At 41.0% G+C, this 19311-nt stretch overlaps 1 protein-coding gene across 1 annotated transcript in view; it reads right to left on the bottom strand.

Annotated features, from left to right (window-relative positions):
• Nucleotides 1-19311, bottom strand: part of CYP4X1 (cytochrome P450 family 4 subfamily X member 1) — a gene marked incomplete at both ends in the record, with an annotated part of 36440 nt that overhangs the window by 10249 nt on the left and 6880 nt on the right. The window contains 5 exons of the mRNA XM_079776473.1: nt 5864-6018; nt 6113-6240; nt 8262-8389; nt 10151-10195; nt 11398-11539. Coding sequence (XP_079632599.1) covers nt 5864-6018; nt 6113-6240; nt 8262-8389; nt 10151-10195; nt 11398-11539 — 598 coding nt within the window. The remainder of the gene's footprint in view (nt 1-5863; nt 6019-6112; nt 6241-8261; nt 8390-10150; nt 10196-11397; nt 11540-19311) is intronic.

Genomic DNA, 19311 nt, shown 5'->3' with positions numbered 1-19311 from the left:
ATCAAGCATAACAACATTCACATCATAGGGGTACCAGGAGGAGAAGAGAGAGGGCAAGGGATCAAGAACTTATTTGAAGAAATAATAGGTAAAAACTTCCCTAACTTGGTTAAGGAAAAAGACCACCTGTACAGGAAGCACAGGGAGTCCCAATTAAGATGAACTCAAAGAGGCACACACTAAGACACATTACAATTAAAGGGACAAAGGCTATAGACAAAGAGAATATTAAGAGCAGCAAGAGAAAGATAGTTCCATACAAAGGAGCTTCCATAGGCTGTCAGCTGATATTTCAACAGAAACACTTCAGGCCAGAAGGAATTGGCATGATATATTCAAAGTAATGAAAATCAAGTACCTACAACCAACACTACTCTATTGAGTAAGGCTATAAAATTAAAGGTGAAATAAAGAGCTTCTCATACAAGAAAAAGCTAAAGGAGTTCATTGCCACCAAACCAGTATTATAAGAAATATTAAAGGGTCTTCTTTAAGAAGAGGGAAAAAAAGAGGAACATAGTTATAAAGACTAAAAGGGCAATAAATATGTACCTCTCAATCACTACTTTAAATGTAAATGGATTCAATGCTCCAATCAAAAGACATAGGATAGTTGAATGGATAAGCAACAAGACCCATATATATGCTGCCTACAAGAGATGCACTTCAGATTAAAAGATATATACAGTCTGAAAGTAAAGGATGGAAAAAGATATTTCATGCAAATGGAAACAACAAAAAAAGCTGAGTTAGCAATACTTATGTCAGACAAAATAGATTTCTTTTTAAAAATCCTCACCAGAGGATATGCTTAGAGACAGGAAGGGAGATAGATAGATAGATAGATAGATAGATAGATAGATAGATAGATATAGATAGATAGATAGATAGATAAACATTGATGTGAGAGAATCATTGATCAGTTGACTTCCATACATATCCTAACCAGGGATTGAACCCACAACCCAGGTATATGCCCAGACTTGGAATCAAACCATAAACCTTTTGGTGCACAAGACAACACTCAAGCAACTGAGCTACTCCAGCTGGGCCAGACAAAATAGACTTTAAAACAAAGGCTATAATAAGAGACAAAGAAGGACATTTAAAAATAATAAAGGATCAATCAAACAAGAGTATATAACCCTTGTAAACATTTATGCACCCAATGCAGTATCAACTAAATAGAAAGGTAATAATGACAGATATAAAGGGACAGACCAGTTATAGTAGGAGACTTTAACACCCCTTTGAAATCAATGGGTAGATCATCCAGACAGAAAAACAGTGGCTGTAAATGGTACATTATACCAAATGGATTTAACTCAACATTTTTAAGGATATTTTTTAGGATAGACCACATGTTAGGCTACAAAACAAGTCCCAATACATTTAAGAAGGTTGAAATCATATTGAGCATTTTCTCTGATCACAGTGGTATGCAACTAGAAATCAATTACAAGAAGAAAACTAAAAATCACACAAACACATGGAGGCTAAATAACATGCTACTAAACAATGAATAGGCTAACAATGAGATCAATGAGATCAAGGAAGAACTCAAAAGATACCGGAGACAAATGATAATGAAAACACAATGACCCTAAATCTATGGGACACAGCCAATGCAGTTCTAAGAAGGAAATTCATAGCAATATAGAATTTCCTCAAGAAACAAGAAAAACCTCAAATAAACAATCTAACCTTACACTCAAAGAAACTAGAAAAAGAACAACAAAGCTTAAAGTGAGTAGAAGGAAAAAATTATAAAGGGCAGATTGGGAATAATGAAATAGAGTCCAAGAAACAAGATAAAAGATAAATGAAACCAAGAGCTGACTCCTTGAAAAAAGCAAACAAAATTTATAAATATTTAAGCAGACTTATCAATAAAAAAGAGAAAGAACCCAAATAAATAAAATCAGAAGTAAAAGATGACAACTGACACCATGAAAATATAAAGGGTTATAAGAAAATACTATGAACAATTATATGCCAACAAATTGGACAACCTGGAAGAAATGGATAACTTCCCAGAAACACAATCTTCCAAGACTGGAGCAAAAAGAAACTCTGACCAGACTGATTACAACTAATGAAATCAAAGCAGTAATCAAAAATCTCCCAACAAACGTAAGTCCTGGACCAAATGGTTTCATGGGTGAATTTTACCAAATATTCAAAGAAGAACTAATACCTATCCTTCTCAAAGTATTCCAAAAAATTGAAGAGGAGGAGGGAAGACTCCCAAGTTCCTTTTATAAAGCCAACATTACCCTGATTCCAAAACCGGACAAATACTTTACAAAAGAGGAAATTATGATCAATATCCCTCATGACCATAGATACAAAAATTAACAAAATATTAGCAAACCAAATTTGGCAATACACCACGATCAAGTGGGATTTATTCCTAGGATGCAAGGTCAGTTCAATATCCACAAATCAATTAATGTGATAAACAAAATTAAGGATAAAAATCATATGATCATATCAACAGATGCAGAAGAAGCATTTGACAAAATCCAGCATCCATTTATGATAACTCTCAGCAAAGTGGGAATAGAGGAAACACACTTTAACATAATAAAGGCCATATATGACAAACCCACAGCCAACATCATACTCAACAGTGAAAAGCTAAAAGTATTTCCTTAAAATAAAGAACAAGACAAGGATGTCCACTTTCATCACTTCTATTCAACATAGTATTGGAAGTCCTAGCTACAGCAATCAGATAAGAAAAAGAAATAAAAGGCATCCAAATTGGAAAGGAAAAAAATAAAACTGTCATTATATGCAGATGACATGATACCATACATAAAAAAATCCTAAAGAGTCCACCAAAAAATATTAGAACTGATAAATTAATTCAGTACAGTAACAAGACAAAAATGAATATATAGAAATTGGTTGCATTTTTATATGTCAACAATGAACTATCAGAGAATTGAAGCAAACAATCCCATTTAAAACTGCATCAGAAAAAATAAATAAAATACCTACGGATATATTTAACCAAGGAGGTAAAATACCTGTAATCAGAAAATTAAAAATCTTGAAGAAAGAAATTGAAGAAGATGTAAATAAATGAAAGTATACATTGTTCTCATGTATAGGAAGAATTAGCATTGTTAAAATGTCCATACTACCCAAAGCAATCTGTAGATTCAATGCAATCCCTATTAAAATATCAGTAGCTTTTTTTTTTTTTGCAAAACCAGAATAAATAATCCAAAATTTATATTGAACCCAAATAGTCACAGCAACTTTTAGAAAGCACAGAATTGGAGGTATCACATTACCTGATATCAATCTAACTACAGGGCTATAGTTATCTTATTGCCTTGGAGAAAACATAGGCAGTAAACTCTCTGACATTGTTCTTAGTAATATTTTTTCTGATCATTCTCCTTAGGCAAAAGAAACAAAAGAGACCCCAACCAGCATAGCTCAGTGGTTGAGCATTGACCTATGAACCAAGAAGTCATGGTTTGATTCCCAGTTGGGGCACATGCCCAGGTTGCGGGCTCAATCCCTAGTGTGGGGGTGCAAGAGGCAGATGATCAATGATTCTCTCTCATTATTAATGCTTCTATCTCTCTCCTCTCCCTTCCTCTCTGAAATCAATAAAAACGTATTTAAAATTGTTTTTAAAAAAGAAACAAAAGAAAAAATAAACAAATAGGACTACCTCAAACTAAAAAAGTTTTTGTACAGCAAAGGAAACCATCAACAAAATGAAAAGACAACTTAATGAATGTAAGAAGATATTCACCAATGCTCCATCCATTAAGGGTTATTATCCAAAATTTATAAAGGATTTATACAACTCAACATGAAAAAAATAAATACTCCAACTGAAAAATAAGCAAAGGCCCTGAATAGACATTTCTCCAAAGAGGACATACAGATAACCAATGGATATATGAAAAACACTCAATGCCACTAATCATCAGAAAAATGCAAATTAAAATTACAATGAGATATCATCTCACACCTGTCAGGATGGCTATCATCAATAGATGAACAAACAAGTGTTGGTGAGGATATGGAAAATAGTGAACCCTTGGTGGGAATGCAAATTGATGTAGCCACTATAAAAAACAGTATGGAGGTTCTTCAAAAAATTAAAAATAGAACCAGGGGTAAAGTGAGTAGCCCAAAGTGAGTAGAAAGAATAATAATAAAGTACCTATTTAATATGACCCAGAATTTCCATTTCTTAGTATTTATCTGAAGAAATCCAAACCACTAATACCCAGAATTTCCATTTCTTAGTATTTATCCAAAGAAATCCAAACCACTAATTTGAAAAGATATATGCACCCCTATGTTCAATGCAGCATTATTTACAATAGCCAAGGTATGGAAGCAAACTAAGTGTCCATCTATAGACATTTGGCTAAAGAAGAGGTAGTACATATATAAAATAGAATATTACTGGGCCATAAAAAAGAATGAAATCTCACTATTTGTAACAGCATGGATGGACCTAGAGGATATTATGCTAAGTTAAATAAGTCAGACAGAAAGACAAATATAACTGATTTCACTTTTATATGGAACACTAGAGGCCCAGTGCATGAAATTCGTGCACGGGTGTGTGAGTGTGTCCCTCAGCCCAGTATGCACCCTCTCCAATCTGGGATCCCTCTCACAATCCAGAACTGCTGGCTCCCAACCACTCGCCTGCCTGCCTGCCTGATTGCCCCTAACCACTTCTGCGTCCCAGCCTGATCACCCCCTAACCACTCCCCTGCCAGCCTGATCGACACCTAACTGCTCCCCTGCAGGCCTGGTTGCCCCCAACTGCCCTCCTCTGCCGGCCCAGTCACCCCTAACTGCTGGCCATCTTGTGGTGGCCATATTGTGTTTACATGGTGGCAGCCATCTTGTGTGTTGGAGTGATGGTCAATTTGCATATTACTCTTTTATTAGATAGGATATTTAACATTGATTCAATTCCAGGAAATGTTCAAAGTGCTTTACATATATAAACATATTTCATCATCACTACAAACCTATGAGTTACATTCTTTTTTTATCTTCATTTTACAGATAAAACTGAGACAAAGCAGTAAGTAACTTGCCCAAAGTCACACTGCTAGTAATTGGTGGAGCTAAAGGAGGATTAATTAACTGCTTGATAAACATTTTCTATTGTTATGTTCATTAAAAGTAATATTGAATTGTTTAGAAAGTTTGATCTATTTCAACTTCTTTGTTTATGTTTTGTTAAAACTATATATTTTTGAAACAAGCTTTTAAAACTTTATTTTATTTTTTTATTCTGGTAATAATGCTTATCAGAGATGAACCCATTTAACGCATTTTAAGTATACAATGCAGTATTGTTAACTATAGGCATGATGTTGTAGAATAGCTCTCTGGAACTTATTTGTCTTCCATCACTAAAACTTCATAACAATTGGATAATTCCCCGTTTCCCCCTTCTTTGATTGTATGTCCCTGTTTACTCTGTCTCCCTATTCATTCCTGTGTTGCATGAATATTTTTTGCTTGTCATTATTACTGAAAGCATGGTGCAAATAGCCAAATGCTATTTATGCTTTGAAATATTAAGTATGCACTTGTTACATTTGTATTAATAAAAATTATGCATAATAAAAATTATAGAATACATTGAAAACTTCTCTCTCATAAGACACTATTATAAATGTAGCAAACTTCTCTAAAGGACTTACATTTAAAAGCCCCATTAAGAACAAGAATTCTTTCTCTTTTCACAATCAGATACCCAGTATATGGCTGAATTATGTATCATTGGCCTATTCCTCTACACAGACACAATACAGTTATGACAATGTATGCACTCGGGCAACCCAAACCCAAGAAATACCTGTGTACTGATACAAATTGTTGACTATCTTCTGTAAGTGGCGCTTCATAGAGCTGAATTTGAAAATTATGTCATGGTGATATAAGAAACTGAACATGCGCTTATAGATGATTTCACAGCCTTCACTTATCCCTTTAATATAAGTATCATGGGTACTAGAGAGAAAGTGGAGATAATATGTCAATAGGTGACTCAGATAATGGCAAACAAATGTTTTGTTTTGATTTTTTTCCCCATCTTGTCACTAACCTGTTTATCTGGCAGTTTGTCTCCCGGCTGAAAGTACATCTCATGAGTGTGTCCAGGCTCATCAAGCTGATGTCCTCAAAGACCTCCAAAACTGATTCCTGAGTTCCACAAATCTTCTCCCATTTATCCTGGCACGGGAAGTCAAGATCAACATCACCATCCAAGTGCCTTTATCTGACCCTGCCCTTATGATGTAAGGGAGACAACCTAGCAGGAGCCAAAATTCATACAAGCAAATAAGCTAAATGTTTACTTAGCATCAGGAAGGGGGAAAAATGCACAAAGCTGGGTGTGAAAGAGCATGGAGCCAACCAGATACCCAGAAAATGGCTGAATTAAGTATCATTGGCCTTTCAGTTATTACCATAACTCTGCTTTAAAACAGATAAGATCCTAGTGAAATAAATCATCTCTGATACAAGACCCATAATTACAAGGAGTCTGCCCAGGGCTTCCTCCACCTTCAGTCCCCAAACTGTTAGGTCCCCTCACCCCATCACTACTTCCAACCACCATAATCGCACTTAGAATAAACTTGGAACATTAAAAGTAAAAATACTAATAAATCTAAATGTTTAAGTTCAGATCAACTGACATTTATTTAGCGACAATACCTATAGCTGGGTGCTAAGGATTTGGAGGCACAGAAAAAAAGGCAAAGAGATATTTCTAAAGTTTTTACCTAAGTGTCTACTGTTTAGTCAATTGCTGTCATCCTGAATGATGTAAGTTTTACCGAGTACAGAAGGGAGTTTAGAAGAAAGGAGAGCCAAGGGGAGGCTCAACACTGGAGGCAGTTTGGCACAATTCAGCAGAAGGAAGGGCTGTGAGAGGAATCTCAGAGAAATGTGGGACTGAGAAGTGAGGGAGACAGAAATGGTTGATTGAAATGGTGATAAAATCAAATGTCACTACTGGCTGATATGCAATTGTGAGCCAAGCTGCATAGCACCAGAATCCGAAGAGTATGCCCCATCTCATTCTAACCTGCACCTCAAGCTCTCTGCCTCGACTGGTACATACTTTCACCACAGTCCCAACAGACTGGAGGGAAAATCCGCTTCTCTGAGCTTGGCTGAGAACCCAGCCAATCAGTGGTTCTGTCATGCAGAAAGGGATAGACTTGCGGATGAAGATGGAAGAAAACTTTGGCTTTGTTTGTGGGGGTTGGAAGTGTTTCTGATGAAACTGTTTTAGTACATTATTAATCTGATTTTTAAATAAGTACAATTTAAAAATGTATCATTCAAACCTGGAGTTTATGAATAGAACTCATTTATAAACCAGGGACTGCCCATAGGAACAGTCCTCTGCAACCTCCTCATGCCCCTTTGAAAGGGTGCAGGTCAGCTCCTAATGATCTTCCGCGAGAAAAATCACATCTGCAACTTTAATGTAGACACTTATCATCCCAGCCTGATCACCCCCTATCATTTATAGCCAGATCATTTATGGCTATCAGGCAAGTCCATTCCAACCTCCAAACATTTGTTCATGCTACCCTAATTCCCTCTGCCTAAGTTTCCTCATCCATGTTATTCACATAGTAGAGGCCTGATGCACGAATTCGTGCATGGGTGGGGTTCCTCGGCCTGGCCTGCGATCGGGGCTGATCTGGGTTGGCTGGGAGAGGTTGGCTGTGGGAGCGCACTGACCACCAGGGGGCAGCTCCTGCGTTGAATGTCTGCCTCCTGGTGGTCAGTGCACATCATGGCAACTGGTCATAAAGGTCTCTTAGGCATATATATATATATATATATATATATATATATATATATATATATTCAAGTCCAGCTCAGATTTCATGATAAATGTGAGTCTCCTCTGAATTTGAAGCAATTATAGCTATTCCAGATTTCCTTACCTGTCATCGACAGCATTTACCATTTGAATCTTACTACTTTGATTTACTGCCATAGGATCTCAAAATATATCTAAGACAGACAACCAGATCTTCATCTTTTTTATCACCCGAAAAAACATAGCATAGGCTTACATAGACACCTATTGCTTAGGGGGTACTTGTGCATTGATTGATTTCTAGAAAGCATTTCTTTTTGACTTTCACTACCCACTACACATATGTCTAATCCATTTCCTGTTGGAAGTATTTTGAAATACATCAGAACACTTTTATCCCTTCACTTACCAGCATTGTGTTTATAGACTGGGCCATAATGCTGGTGTGGGATTTCAGGGTGTTAAAATTGAATACAGGAGTTATTAGGCGCCGGTGCTGGAACCACCTGATTCCATGTAGACTCAGTAGTCCTTCTCCTTGAGACATAAAAGGCATAAAAGCATTTTATTAGAAGGAGAGGTGAGGAACAGACATCATGGAGTGACCATGATGTGCAGTCATGATGTAATAGAATGTCAAAGCAGTGCTCATATATTAAGATCAAGGTGAGTTCTGATGCTTACATCTGGGATGAATGTAGTTAGCATTGTCAGAAACCCCACTTTATGAAGCCTTATGAGAGTGCTCATACTGAAATCATCAGTTACTACCTGTGTAATAATTGAGTAAGTCACTTAATCTTCCTAAGGTTTGATTTTCTCAATGATCAAGTGTGATAATAAATATCTACTTCACTGTGTTTCTGTGCAGATTAAATTAAGATGTATATATAAGGCACCTTGGCTGGTCTCTAGCTGACAGTGGAGACACAGCAGATATTAATCTTCTCTCACTCCAAACAAACCCATAAACCATACTGTGAACACAAAATTCACAAGGAACTGGACAAGAGTATCCACTATGTCCCCAGATAGCTCCTCCTTGAGCCCTTGTCAGTGCTTCACACCCATGAATGATACAAACAGAAAACACTCATCAAGCCTAATGCCTCATAATCTTCTGTTACCAGGGAGGTCATTGAAGATTTGACATTAAAAGAAACTCAAAGCATATCCTATATAATTAAAGCCTAATATGCTAAGTGTCTGGTTAACCGTTTGGCCATTCAACCAATCAAAGTGTAATATGCTAATGATAGGCTAAGGCTGCTCAACCACTCACTATGACATGCACTGACCACCAGGGGGCAGACGCTCCAACTGGTAGGTTAGCTTGCTGCTGGGGTCCAGCTGATCGGGACTGAGTGAGATGGGCTGGACATGCCCTGGAGCCCTTCTGCGGTCCCTTCCCGACTGGCCAATCTCCTGTGTACCTCCCCAACCCCGATTTTACACTGGTGGGGTCCCTCGGCCTGGCCTGCATCCTCCTGCAATCCAGGACCCCTCAGGGGATGTCAGAGAGCCGATTTTGGCCTGATCCTGCAGGCTAGGTTGAGGGACCCCACTGGTGCACGAATTTGTGCACTGGGCCTCTAGTTAATATATAATTGCAATCCTTCATTGAGGGCTTACAACATACCAGTCTTGCAATGCATGGTCGGGCACTGGTATGGTGATAGCTATTACAATCAGTGCTGAAAATATGTTTCATTTAATCCTCTCAACAGTCCAGAGATGTAACTCTCTTCCTCATCATCAAAGGTGAGAAAACAACTAGTCAGTGGGGGGTTGTATTCCAATTCAAGTAGTTCTAAATCCAAAACCCATGTTCTTTCATTTAATTCCTTTCTTGTCTAACATAAATACCAATTACATGACTAAAAGACTTAATTTATCTGCTCATGGACTATTTCCAAACTGTATTTTGGAGCAAAATTTTACTGATTTGCATACAGAAGTAGAAGAAGTCCAAAAAGAAAGGGAAGAAGCCAAGAAAACAAGAGAGAAGAAAGGATAAAATAAAAAATACCGATGGCTAGGCTGCAATTTTAAGACAGAGATAGGACAGATACACACATATGTTACCTTGAGAATGAGATTTCAGCGACAGAACTGGACAAGGAGGATTCCTAGGAAGTTGTGCTCTTACCATAGCACTCCCTCCTGACTTTCCCCCTAGATAACTTGCAGTATAGGTCTACCATATTCTTAATGCTTTTGAATTCCGACTTGAGTTTCTTTGGAATGCTCTACTATAGCAAAGGGGGCTTCTAGCAAGAGAGTGGGTCACATACATACCGAGTAATGGAATCAAGAACTTGTATAAGTACTGGGACTTGGGATCTGCAGAGTCAAGCAGGGGAAACAAAAGACAGCATTAGAGGAAAATTATCAAAGTTGGTGAAGGTTTTCTCATTTGCCCACATTAACCCCAAATAGTCAGTAAAAGGAAACGCAGGGCTCATTCTTGCAGCCCTTGGCAGGTGTAGGGGTTGGGTAGTTGACAAAACTTTTGGCTCAGGAATCAGAGGACAGCAAACCCCATGAGGCAGATAGGTGCACGAACCCAGAATCATTCCTCCTTTACATTTCCTACATCAAACACAGAGATTACCTGCAGGTTACAAAGTTTTCAGAACAGGAGTTGAGACAACATATTATATGGTGTGTGTGTGTGTGTGTGTGTGTGTGTGTGTGTGTGTGTGTGTTTGGTGTTTTTTTTGTTTTGTTTTTTTTTTGGGGGGGGGGCGTTGGGTGACAACAAGAGTTGGGGAAACACCAGAAAGCAAGGTATAAGTGCCACCTGTGGTTCTCATGAACTCTAACGTGGTGTTTACATCTCCTGTCCCTCAAGAGACAAACATGAAACCAACCTGGAGAACCACTAAAAAATAATGAAGATTTTGCTAAAAGTAATGGAGAGAATGGCACAGGGAAGAAAGATCTGAATATCACACTTTAATTTACAAAGTTGATGGAACAAAAACTGGACATTTAATTTTGTGCTATGAGATAATGTACTGTGGAAGCCTTGAAAAAGAGTTGGATGGAGGAGTCAGAGAACTTGTGCTCCAAAGGGAACACAGTTGAGAAATATGCAAAAAATGAAAACAAAATGTGGACCACAGTGGAGAGGTTAGCCTGAGTAAAGCAATGACCTGGCATTCAGGGCTATATACCAAACCGGCACAGGCAGAGATTCCTCCGAATCCCTCTGAACACTTACACTCAAGAAAGAGGCCGGGCTGTGGAGTGTTGCTGACACTGAAGTCACAAAACCAAAAGAGGAAAAGAAAGCTCGGGGTGATCTGGTGGTGCCAGCTGGGCTTCAATACAGTGACCTAAAAGGGCCCAGGGAGGTCTGTACTAGAGAGTGACTGGGGTTGTGTGGGAAGGATTGGTGGAATGCCTCTCAACACTTTCTCCAGTTCCTCTTGAAGGCCTAATACCAATCTTTGCTTCAGAATTCCTTTAGAATCCTGCCTATGGGTTGTGCATATCACTCCTAGGAGGATGAGGTTGCTGAGATTCATTCCTTATCTTACCTGTTCTGTTCAGAAATGTCTTTGCATAGTCCGGGTCATAGATTTGGAAAAATGCCTCAAAGGGCCCAATCCAGGCAGGAAAGGCACACGGGTATTTTTTCACAAACTCCTCAATTGTCTCGAAATCACCATCCTGAAATAACTGCAGTGAAAAAAGTGAAGGAAATTAGAGATGCCAACCAGTCTACACTCAGCCCCTCTTACAGAGCCTAGCTGAGTTCAGGGCCTGCGTAGCGTCACCAGGCAGAGGAGCCTGACCCTTTTTCTGGAAGTGGGTGAACATGCCTTTCTTGGGATTCCTAAGCTTGGGGTATAGCATTCTAAACAAGGATAGTGTATTTATCTTCTTAGTATAAATATACTAGAGGCCCAGCCCATGAAAAGTGCATGAGTAGGGTTCCTAGACCTAGCCTGGCCTCCGCCAACCAGTGATGCTACATGAAGCACTCTGCTCTAGGACGCTCCACGATGCTCGCATCTGCTGCCCATCGACTGCTCTGCAAGGCTCTCCCGCCCCACCACTGCTCCACGAGGCTCCCCCAACCCCTGGACTGCTCCATGAAACTCCCCCGCCCCGTGACTGCTTCGCAAGGCTCCCCGCCCCTGGACTGCTCTGCGCACCCCCCCCCACCCCCTTTAGAATCCTGCCTATGGGTTGTGCATATTACTCCTAGGAGGATGAGGTTGCTGAGATTCATTCCTTATCTTACTTGTTCTGCTCAGAAATGTGTGACCTTGGCAGGTGAGGCAGGGCATGTGACTGGACTCCCTTCACCCTCTCAACTGGGAAAACAGCTCACATTTGACAGTGACTTGGTCTGGGAATATAACATCTATATTATAAAAGGCCTGTGGCCCTAGTGTAAGGACCAAACTACCCCGCCCTGCAACAGCTTGCTGAAGCTCAACAGTCCCCAGTCCTGCCACCCCTGCCTCATGGCGAGTGGCTTGGGCAGGGAAGGGGAGGTACCGAGAGGTGCTCCATGCACCTCCTGGTGACCGGTAGTTTGGTCCTTACGCTAGAGCCACAGGCCTTTTATAATATAGACTAGAGGCCCAGTGCATGAAATTCGTGCATGGGGGTGGGGTGTCTCTCAGCCCAGCCTGCACCCTCTCCAATCTGGGACATCCCTCTTACAATCCAGGACTGCTGGCTCCCAACTGCTCACCTGCCTGCCTTCCTGATTGCCCCTAACCACTTCTGCCTGCCAGCCTGATCACCCCCTAACCACTCCCCTGCCAGCCTGATTGATGCCTAACTGCTCCCCTGCCAGGCTGATTGCCCCTAACTGCCCTCTACTGCAGGCCTGGTCCCCCTAACTGCCCTCCCCTGCAGGCCTGGGTCCCCCCTAACTGCCCTCCCCTGCAGTTGTCACCCCTAACTGCCCTCCCCTGCAGGCCTAGTCACCCCCAACTGCCCTTCCCTGCAGGCCCAGTCGCCCCCAACTTCCCTCCTCTGCTGGCCTGGTCACCCCCAACTGCCCTCCCTTGCAGGCCTGGTCCCTCCCAACTGCCCTCCCCTGCTGGCCTGATCCCTCCCAACTGCCCTTCCCTGCTGGCCATCTTGTGGCGGCCACCTTGTGTCCACATGGGGGCAGCCATCTTTGACTACATGGGGGCAGCCATCTTATGTGTTGGAGTGACGGTCAATTTGCATATACTCTTTTATTAGATAGGACTAGAAGCCCGTTGCATGAAGTTTCATGCAATAGACCTTCCTTCACCTGGCTGCCGGCACCAGTTTTCCACCAGCAGCAGTTTTCCTCTGGCCACCCGCCGATCGGAGCGCCTCCCGCCAGCGCGATCGGCCACCCCGAGAGGAACTCCGATCAGGAGGCGCTCCGATCGGCGGGTGGCCAGAGGAAAACTGCTGCTGGCGGAAAACTGATGCTGGCAGCCATGCAATCGGCCACCCTGAGTTTGCCACCAGCGCCTTCCGCCGGCTCCATTGGTCCTCCCGCAGTGCTGGCCGTTGGGGCCTGCAGGAGGAACGGGGGGCGGGGACTTGTGAGTCCCCACCCCCCGCTCATCCTGTCAGCCCAATTGGCCACCCCAAGTCCCGCCCCCAGCCTGCCGCCGGCCCAATCATGGGCGTAGCGGAGTGATGGTTATTTGCATACTTCCCTTTTATTAGGTAGGATGTTATATTCCCAGACCAAGTCACTGTCAAATGTGAGCTGTTTTCTCAGTTGAGAGGGTGAAGGGAGTCCAGTCACATGCCCTGCCTCACCTGCCAAGGTCACACACTTAGATTAGGAGTGGCATCTGAAAACTGAAAAGATTTTTTTTCCTATGTGGAAAGCTAACTGTTAGTGGGTTGAACATGATCCATTATTCAGCACACCATTCCCTCTCCCGTTTCTCTGATTATTGATTAGTGTCTTTTTTGTAATTACTTAATAGTAAATACTTCTCTCAAAAAACCTGCCAACTCCATCTACAAAGAAAATCCAATTCTTTTTTCATATAACAGTAGAAGTTTCATTTATTTGGGAGTGTGAAGCTTGATGCAAACTCAAATGCAAAACTCTCAGCCTACCACCACCACTTCCCATATGCTCCACCTGCCCCTGTGCAGCCCTTATTCAAGCATCACTTCCTCATGGTAACTGAACTGCCAAGCCATGACCATTCTGCCCTACCAACCAGAGTGTTTGAAACAACTCCATCACGGCTAATCTGATCTCTTCCCAATGCTGACAACTGACAACGTTCTATTTAGCCAGTGATTCTTATCTACCTTTAAGTCAGTCAAAATGCCTCTGTGTGGAGTGAAAGATTCATCACGTGTGACCCAAGTCCACACTAGTGAAAGGTTTCAAAAAGAAGAAGTCAAAATTATTGCCTCAATAAATTACAGGATTTCCTGTGGCTCGATGCACATAATCTATCTTCTCATTCTTGTTCAGATAACTGTGTGGTAGCTGTGTGTAGACACGATGTAAGAGATATATCTAAAATATGCCCCCACTTTTCCTGGATACAAGCTCTTGCTTTGAAATGAATCTATTTATTTCCAATGTCTGCTAAAATTGCACCTCGGCCCTGCTGATGCCCAAGAATATGGCACTCAGTGCTGTAAAAGCAAGAAGCAAATAATTGTTTTTATAATATATCAATAAAAACAAACTCATATGCAAAACTAAAAAAAGAAAAGAAAAAGAAAACCAAAAAACTCACCTTCTCAGTTGAGAAAACAGCTCTCAGTGTATGTCATATGATAGTGAGTTGGTCTGGGAATATAACATCTATACTAATAATAGCCTAGGTGGCATGATGCCCTCACATCGTTACAAGATGGCTGTCACAAGATGGCCACGTGCACAGTGGAGGTGGGGCCTGGTGGCCGCTCTGCACAGTGAGGCCTGGGAGGTCCCATGGCTCTGCATGGCATGGAGGAGGTCAGTCCTCGTGTCTCCACCACCTCGCGTGGAGGAGGCGGGTCCCAGCAGAGGAGGTGGGTCATGGCAGGGAAGGGTAGTTGTGGGCAATCAGGCCGGCAGGGGAGAGCAGTTGTGGGCCATCAGGGTCGTAGGGAAGGGCAGTTGGGGGCAAACAGGTTGGCAGGGTAGGGCAGTTGGGGGCGATCAGGCCCTCTCAGGGGAGGGCTGTTGGGGGCCACTTCAGGCCGGCAGGGGAGGGCAGTTGTGGGCCATTAGGCCGGCAGGGGAGGGCAGTTGTGGGTGATCAGGCCAGAGGGGGAGGGCAGTTGTGGGTGATCAGGCCGGCAGGTCAGACATCCCATAAGGGGTCTCAGATTGGAGAGGGTGCAGGCCGGGCTGAGGGACACCCCCCCCATGCATGAATTTTATGCACCAGGCCTCTAGTATATTTATATTGAGAAGATAATTACCCTTTTTTGTTTAGAATGTTATAACCCAAGCTTAGGAATCCTAAGAAAATGTATAAATCAGAGTACAAATACTACCATTAGAAATGAACTTTTTGCCTGATACGCAGACTGCTACTAATGGTTCATTTAAGTAGTTCCATAAAATCACTGACAATAGATTCGTTTATATCGGCTTCTTGTATAACATGGGGTAGGATAGGTGTGGAGACCTATATGTGTGTCTGGGTGTGCCCAGCTACACATTTGAGCATGATCGTGAGGACTCTGACCTGCAAAAACACCCTAAGGCTGTGTGACAACTCACACAGCATTTGCCATGTGATTTATTTGTTCTTACCCTCAGGACAGGTAGAAAACTTTAGCTCCTAATATCCTGTTACCAGTTAGCACCTCTAATCCATGAAGTGCTCCCGGATAGTTTAGGCCCCCTAAAAGATTGCAACTGTTGAAACTAGTTCCTGCAGACTCTTATTTGGTCTCATTCTGACAGTCAAGGCAGTGACAAGCACCCACCGACATCCTGAGTGGTTTGCCAACAATGCTAATATTTGTTCATTTGCAGAAAATAAACTTATTAAGTGCTTATTATATGCACCAAGTGATAGAGATACAGAGAAATATAAGACAGGCAAGGTCTTTGCCCTCATGGAACTTATAGCCTAGTATGAGGATTACTTTTTAGGTTAGAAATGATCATGGACACCCTCAGCCACAAACATTTAGTTATACTTTTAGTAACTCCTGTCTAGACAAAAAGTATAGAAAGTTATGTGAATCTTGTAATATATGAGTTGATATTTTTTTCATCCATGGCAGCATTAAATACATTTGAAAATACATATTACACATATTTAGGAGACATTGTTCGGAAATATTCAGAAATTATTTAATCCCTGGAGTCATAGTAACAGCTAACATTTACAAGCACTACTATGAGCTGGGTGCTTCCAAGTGCTATCTATGTTTAATATCCCTTAATTTTTACATCAGGAACCCTATGAAGCAGGCACAATTGCAATATCCATTTTACAGATGAGGAAATTGAGCCTTAGAGAAGTTAAGTAATCTGTCCAAGGTTGTACAGTTGCAACTAGTAGTAAGGATTCAAACCCAGGAAGAACTCTGGAGCCCAAGTGCCTTACTACTTAGCTATACGGACTTTCCCCGAATTACATACAAGTATGCATGTGGGCACGTGTGCGTGCACACACATATACCTGCATATACAACACAATTGGTCCCACACACTGGCTGGGATTCATTGGTCTACTGAATAAGTATCAATCTACCTGGTCTTTTCTTTGTAGTCAATAGATCTTTGAATGAATGAATTTATTTAGCACCTAATATGTGTGCATTCAACAAAGTAGTTATTAAGCACCCATTATGAGCCAAGCACTGGGTTGATAGTGTTGAACCCTCCTCTCACAGATTTTGTATTCTAGTGGGGAGGAGAGCAGAATATAGTAAAGGAGTATATAATATGGTAATAGGGAATGATAAGTGCTAAGATAATAAAAACGGGATAAAGAGTACTTGAAGGCCCTATTTTAGTTTGAGGGGTCAAGGGCAGGTCTCTCTGAGGAAGTGATATTTGTTCAAAGGCCTGAATAAAGTGCAGGAAGAGCATTCCAATCAAAGAAGAGCATATCCAAAGCCCCGAGGGAGAAATTTTCTTGGCATCTTTGAAGAATAGCAAGAAGGCCAGCATGACTGGAACAGAGCAAGGAATGAAATTCCTTGTCTTACAGGGAATTTCCCTTAAACACACCTATTCCTTCCGGAACCTAAAATGTTTTACAATGCAAAATAGTTCCATCCTCTCCTTGCGCCTGAGTAATGAATCATCAAAAGGAACATAGTCTGGCCGGTGTGGCTCAGAGGTTGAGTGTTGACTTATGAACCAGGAGATTGCAGTTCAATTCCTGGTCAGGGCATATGCCCAGGTTGTGGACTCGATCTCCAGTGTGGAACTTGCAGGAGGCAGCCAATAAATAACTCTCTCTCATCATTGATGTTTCTATCTCTCTCTCCCTCTCGCTTCCTCTCTGATATCAATATAAATATTAAATTTTTTTTAAGGAACATAAAGGGCTAAAAAAAGGTAAAGAGGTAGGGTTGGTAATATTAGCCAGCTTGATATATCAGCCAACTCCAATCTTCAAAACTCTGAGAAAGGCCTCTCTTAAACACAAAAAACAATTTAGTGACAGTCAAGAGGAATACTAGTATAGACTTTAAAATATCATGAAGGCAAAGACCAATCTGAATGAAGATAAAACCATTCTATTTATAACTAGCAAATAGAAGAAAATATTCAGAAACAAATTTAACAAAAAAGTGTAAAATATGTAGCCTGAAAACTAGAAAACCTTAAAAGAAAACTTAAAAGACTTAAATAGCTAGAAAGACACCCATGTTCATTGATCAGAAGACTTAATATTAAGATGGCAATATTTCTCAAATTGAACTACAGATCCAATGCAATCTGAATCAGAATTACAGCTGGCTTCTGGCTTCTGTGTAGATATTGGCAAACTGATGCTAAAATTTATATGAAAACCGGAAGCATTGAGAATAGCCTAAATGTCTTGAAAAAGAACAAAGTAGGAGAGCTCATGCTTTCTGATTTCAGAACTTATCCATAAGGCAACAGTAATTAAAACAGTGTGGTATTGGCATAAGGATAGGCATATAGATCAATTATATAGAATTGAGAATTCAGAAATAAAGTTCCATGTTTATAGTCAATTTATTTTTGACAAAGGTGCTGTGAGATAATAGAAATATATATAGTCTTCCCCCAATTCCTGGCACAGAGCTCCTAGAATCCTTGTAATGTCCTAAGTGACAAGAGTACTAGAAGCATCTTTTGTTCTAACATCTGGTCTTTGAGCCTGGTTTCTGACATAGGGTTCTTAACTCCTTGGACTTTCCTTGGTGATAGCAGTGTCTTGGTGGGCTCCTGGGTGGGGGCTGGTCATCAGAAAGACTAAGCCATAATTAGAAACTTAGAATTTTTGGCCCATCTCCCATTCTTCTGGGAGGGGAGAGGGGCTGAAAATGGAGTTAATGACCAATCATACTTACAAGATAAAGCCTTCATAAGCATCTGAAAAGTACAGAGTTTGGAGACCTTCCTTGTTGATGAACATGTGTAGGTGCTAAGAGAGTGGCACACCTGGAGAGGACATGGAAACTCTGTGCCCAGTCCCACATATTTTGTCCAATGCATCTCTTCTATCTGGATGTTCATCTGTATCCTTTATCATACCCTTTTATGATAAACCAGTAATCAGTAAGTAAAGTGTTCTGTGATTCCTTCTAGCAAATTAAAAAATATATTTTTATTGATATCAGAGAGGAAGGAAGAGGGAGAGAGAGATAGAAACATCAATGATAAGAGAGAATTATTGATTGGCTGTCTTCTGCATGCCCCACATTGGGGATCGAGCTCACAACTCAGCCGTGTGCCCTGACTTGAAATCGACCTGTGATCTCCAGGTTTACAGTTTGATGCTCAACCACCGAACCACCCTGGCTGGGCACCTTCTAGCAAATTAATCCAACCTGAGGAAGGGGTCATGGGAAACTTCAATTTATTACTGATTGGTCAGAAGCACAGTAACAACATGGACTTGTAATTGGCATCTGAAGTGAAGGTGAGGACTGAGCTCTTAATCTGTAGCATCTGATGCTATTTTCAGGTAGGTAGTATCAGAATTGAGTTAAATTTTAAGACACCCAGTTAGTGTCACAGAATTTCTTGGTGTGGGGAGAATTGTAAAACATCTGGTGTCAGAAATGTTGTGGATGTGGTAGTGGTGTGAGAGTAAAATAGATACACAGAAGGAGGACTTGGGTTTCCCTACTCAGGTGCCCAAACAATTTAATGGGGGAAAGAATAGTCTTTTCAACAAATGGTATGGGATAACTGGGTATACACATGCCAAAGAATGAAGTTGAACCTCAACCTTACACAATATACAAAACTCAAAATGGATCAGAGATCTAAATGAAAGAGCTATAACTATAAAACTCTGTAAGGCACTTTAATTTAA

The sequence above is a fragment of the Cnephaeus nilssonii genome, assembly GCF_951640355.1.
Source record: "Cnephaeus nilssonii genome assembly, chromosome: 7".
NCBI lineage: Eukaryota > Metazoa > Chordata > Mammalia > Chiroptera > Vespertilionidae > Cnephaeus > Cnephaeus nilssonii.
The sequence above is the reverse complement of the archived record's forward strand: the minus strand, read 5'-3'. Positions and strand labels throughout refer to the sequence as shown.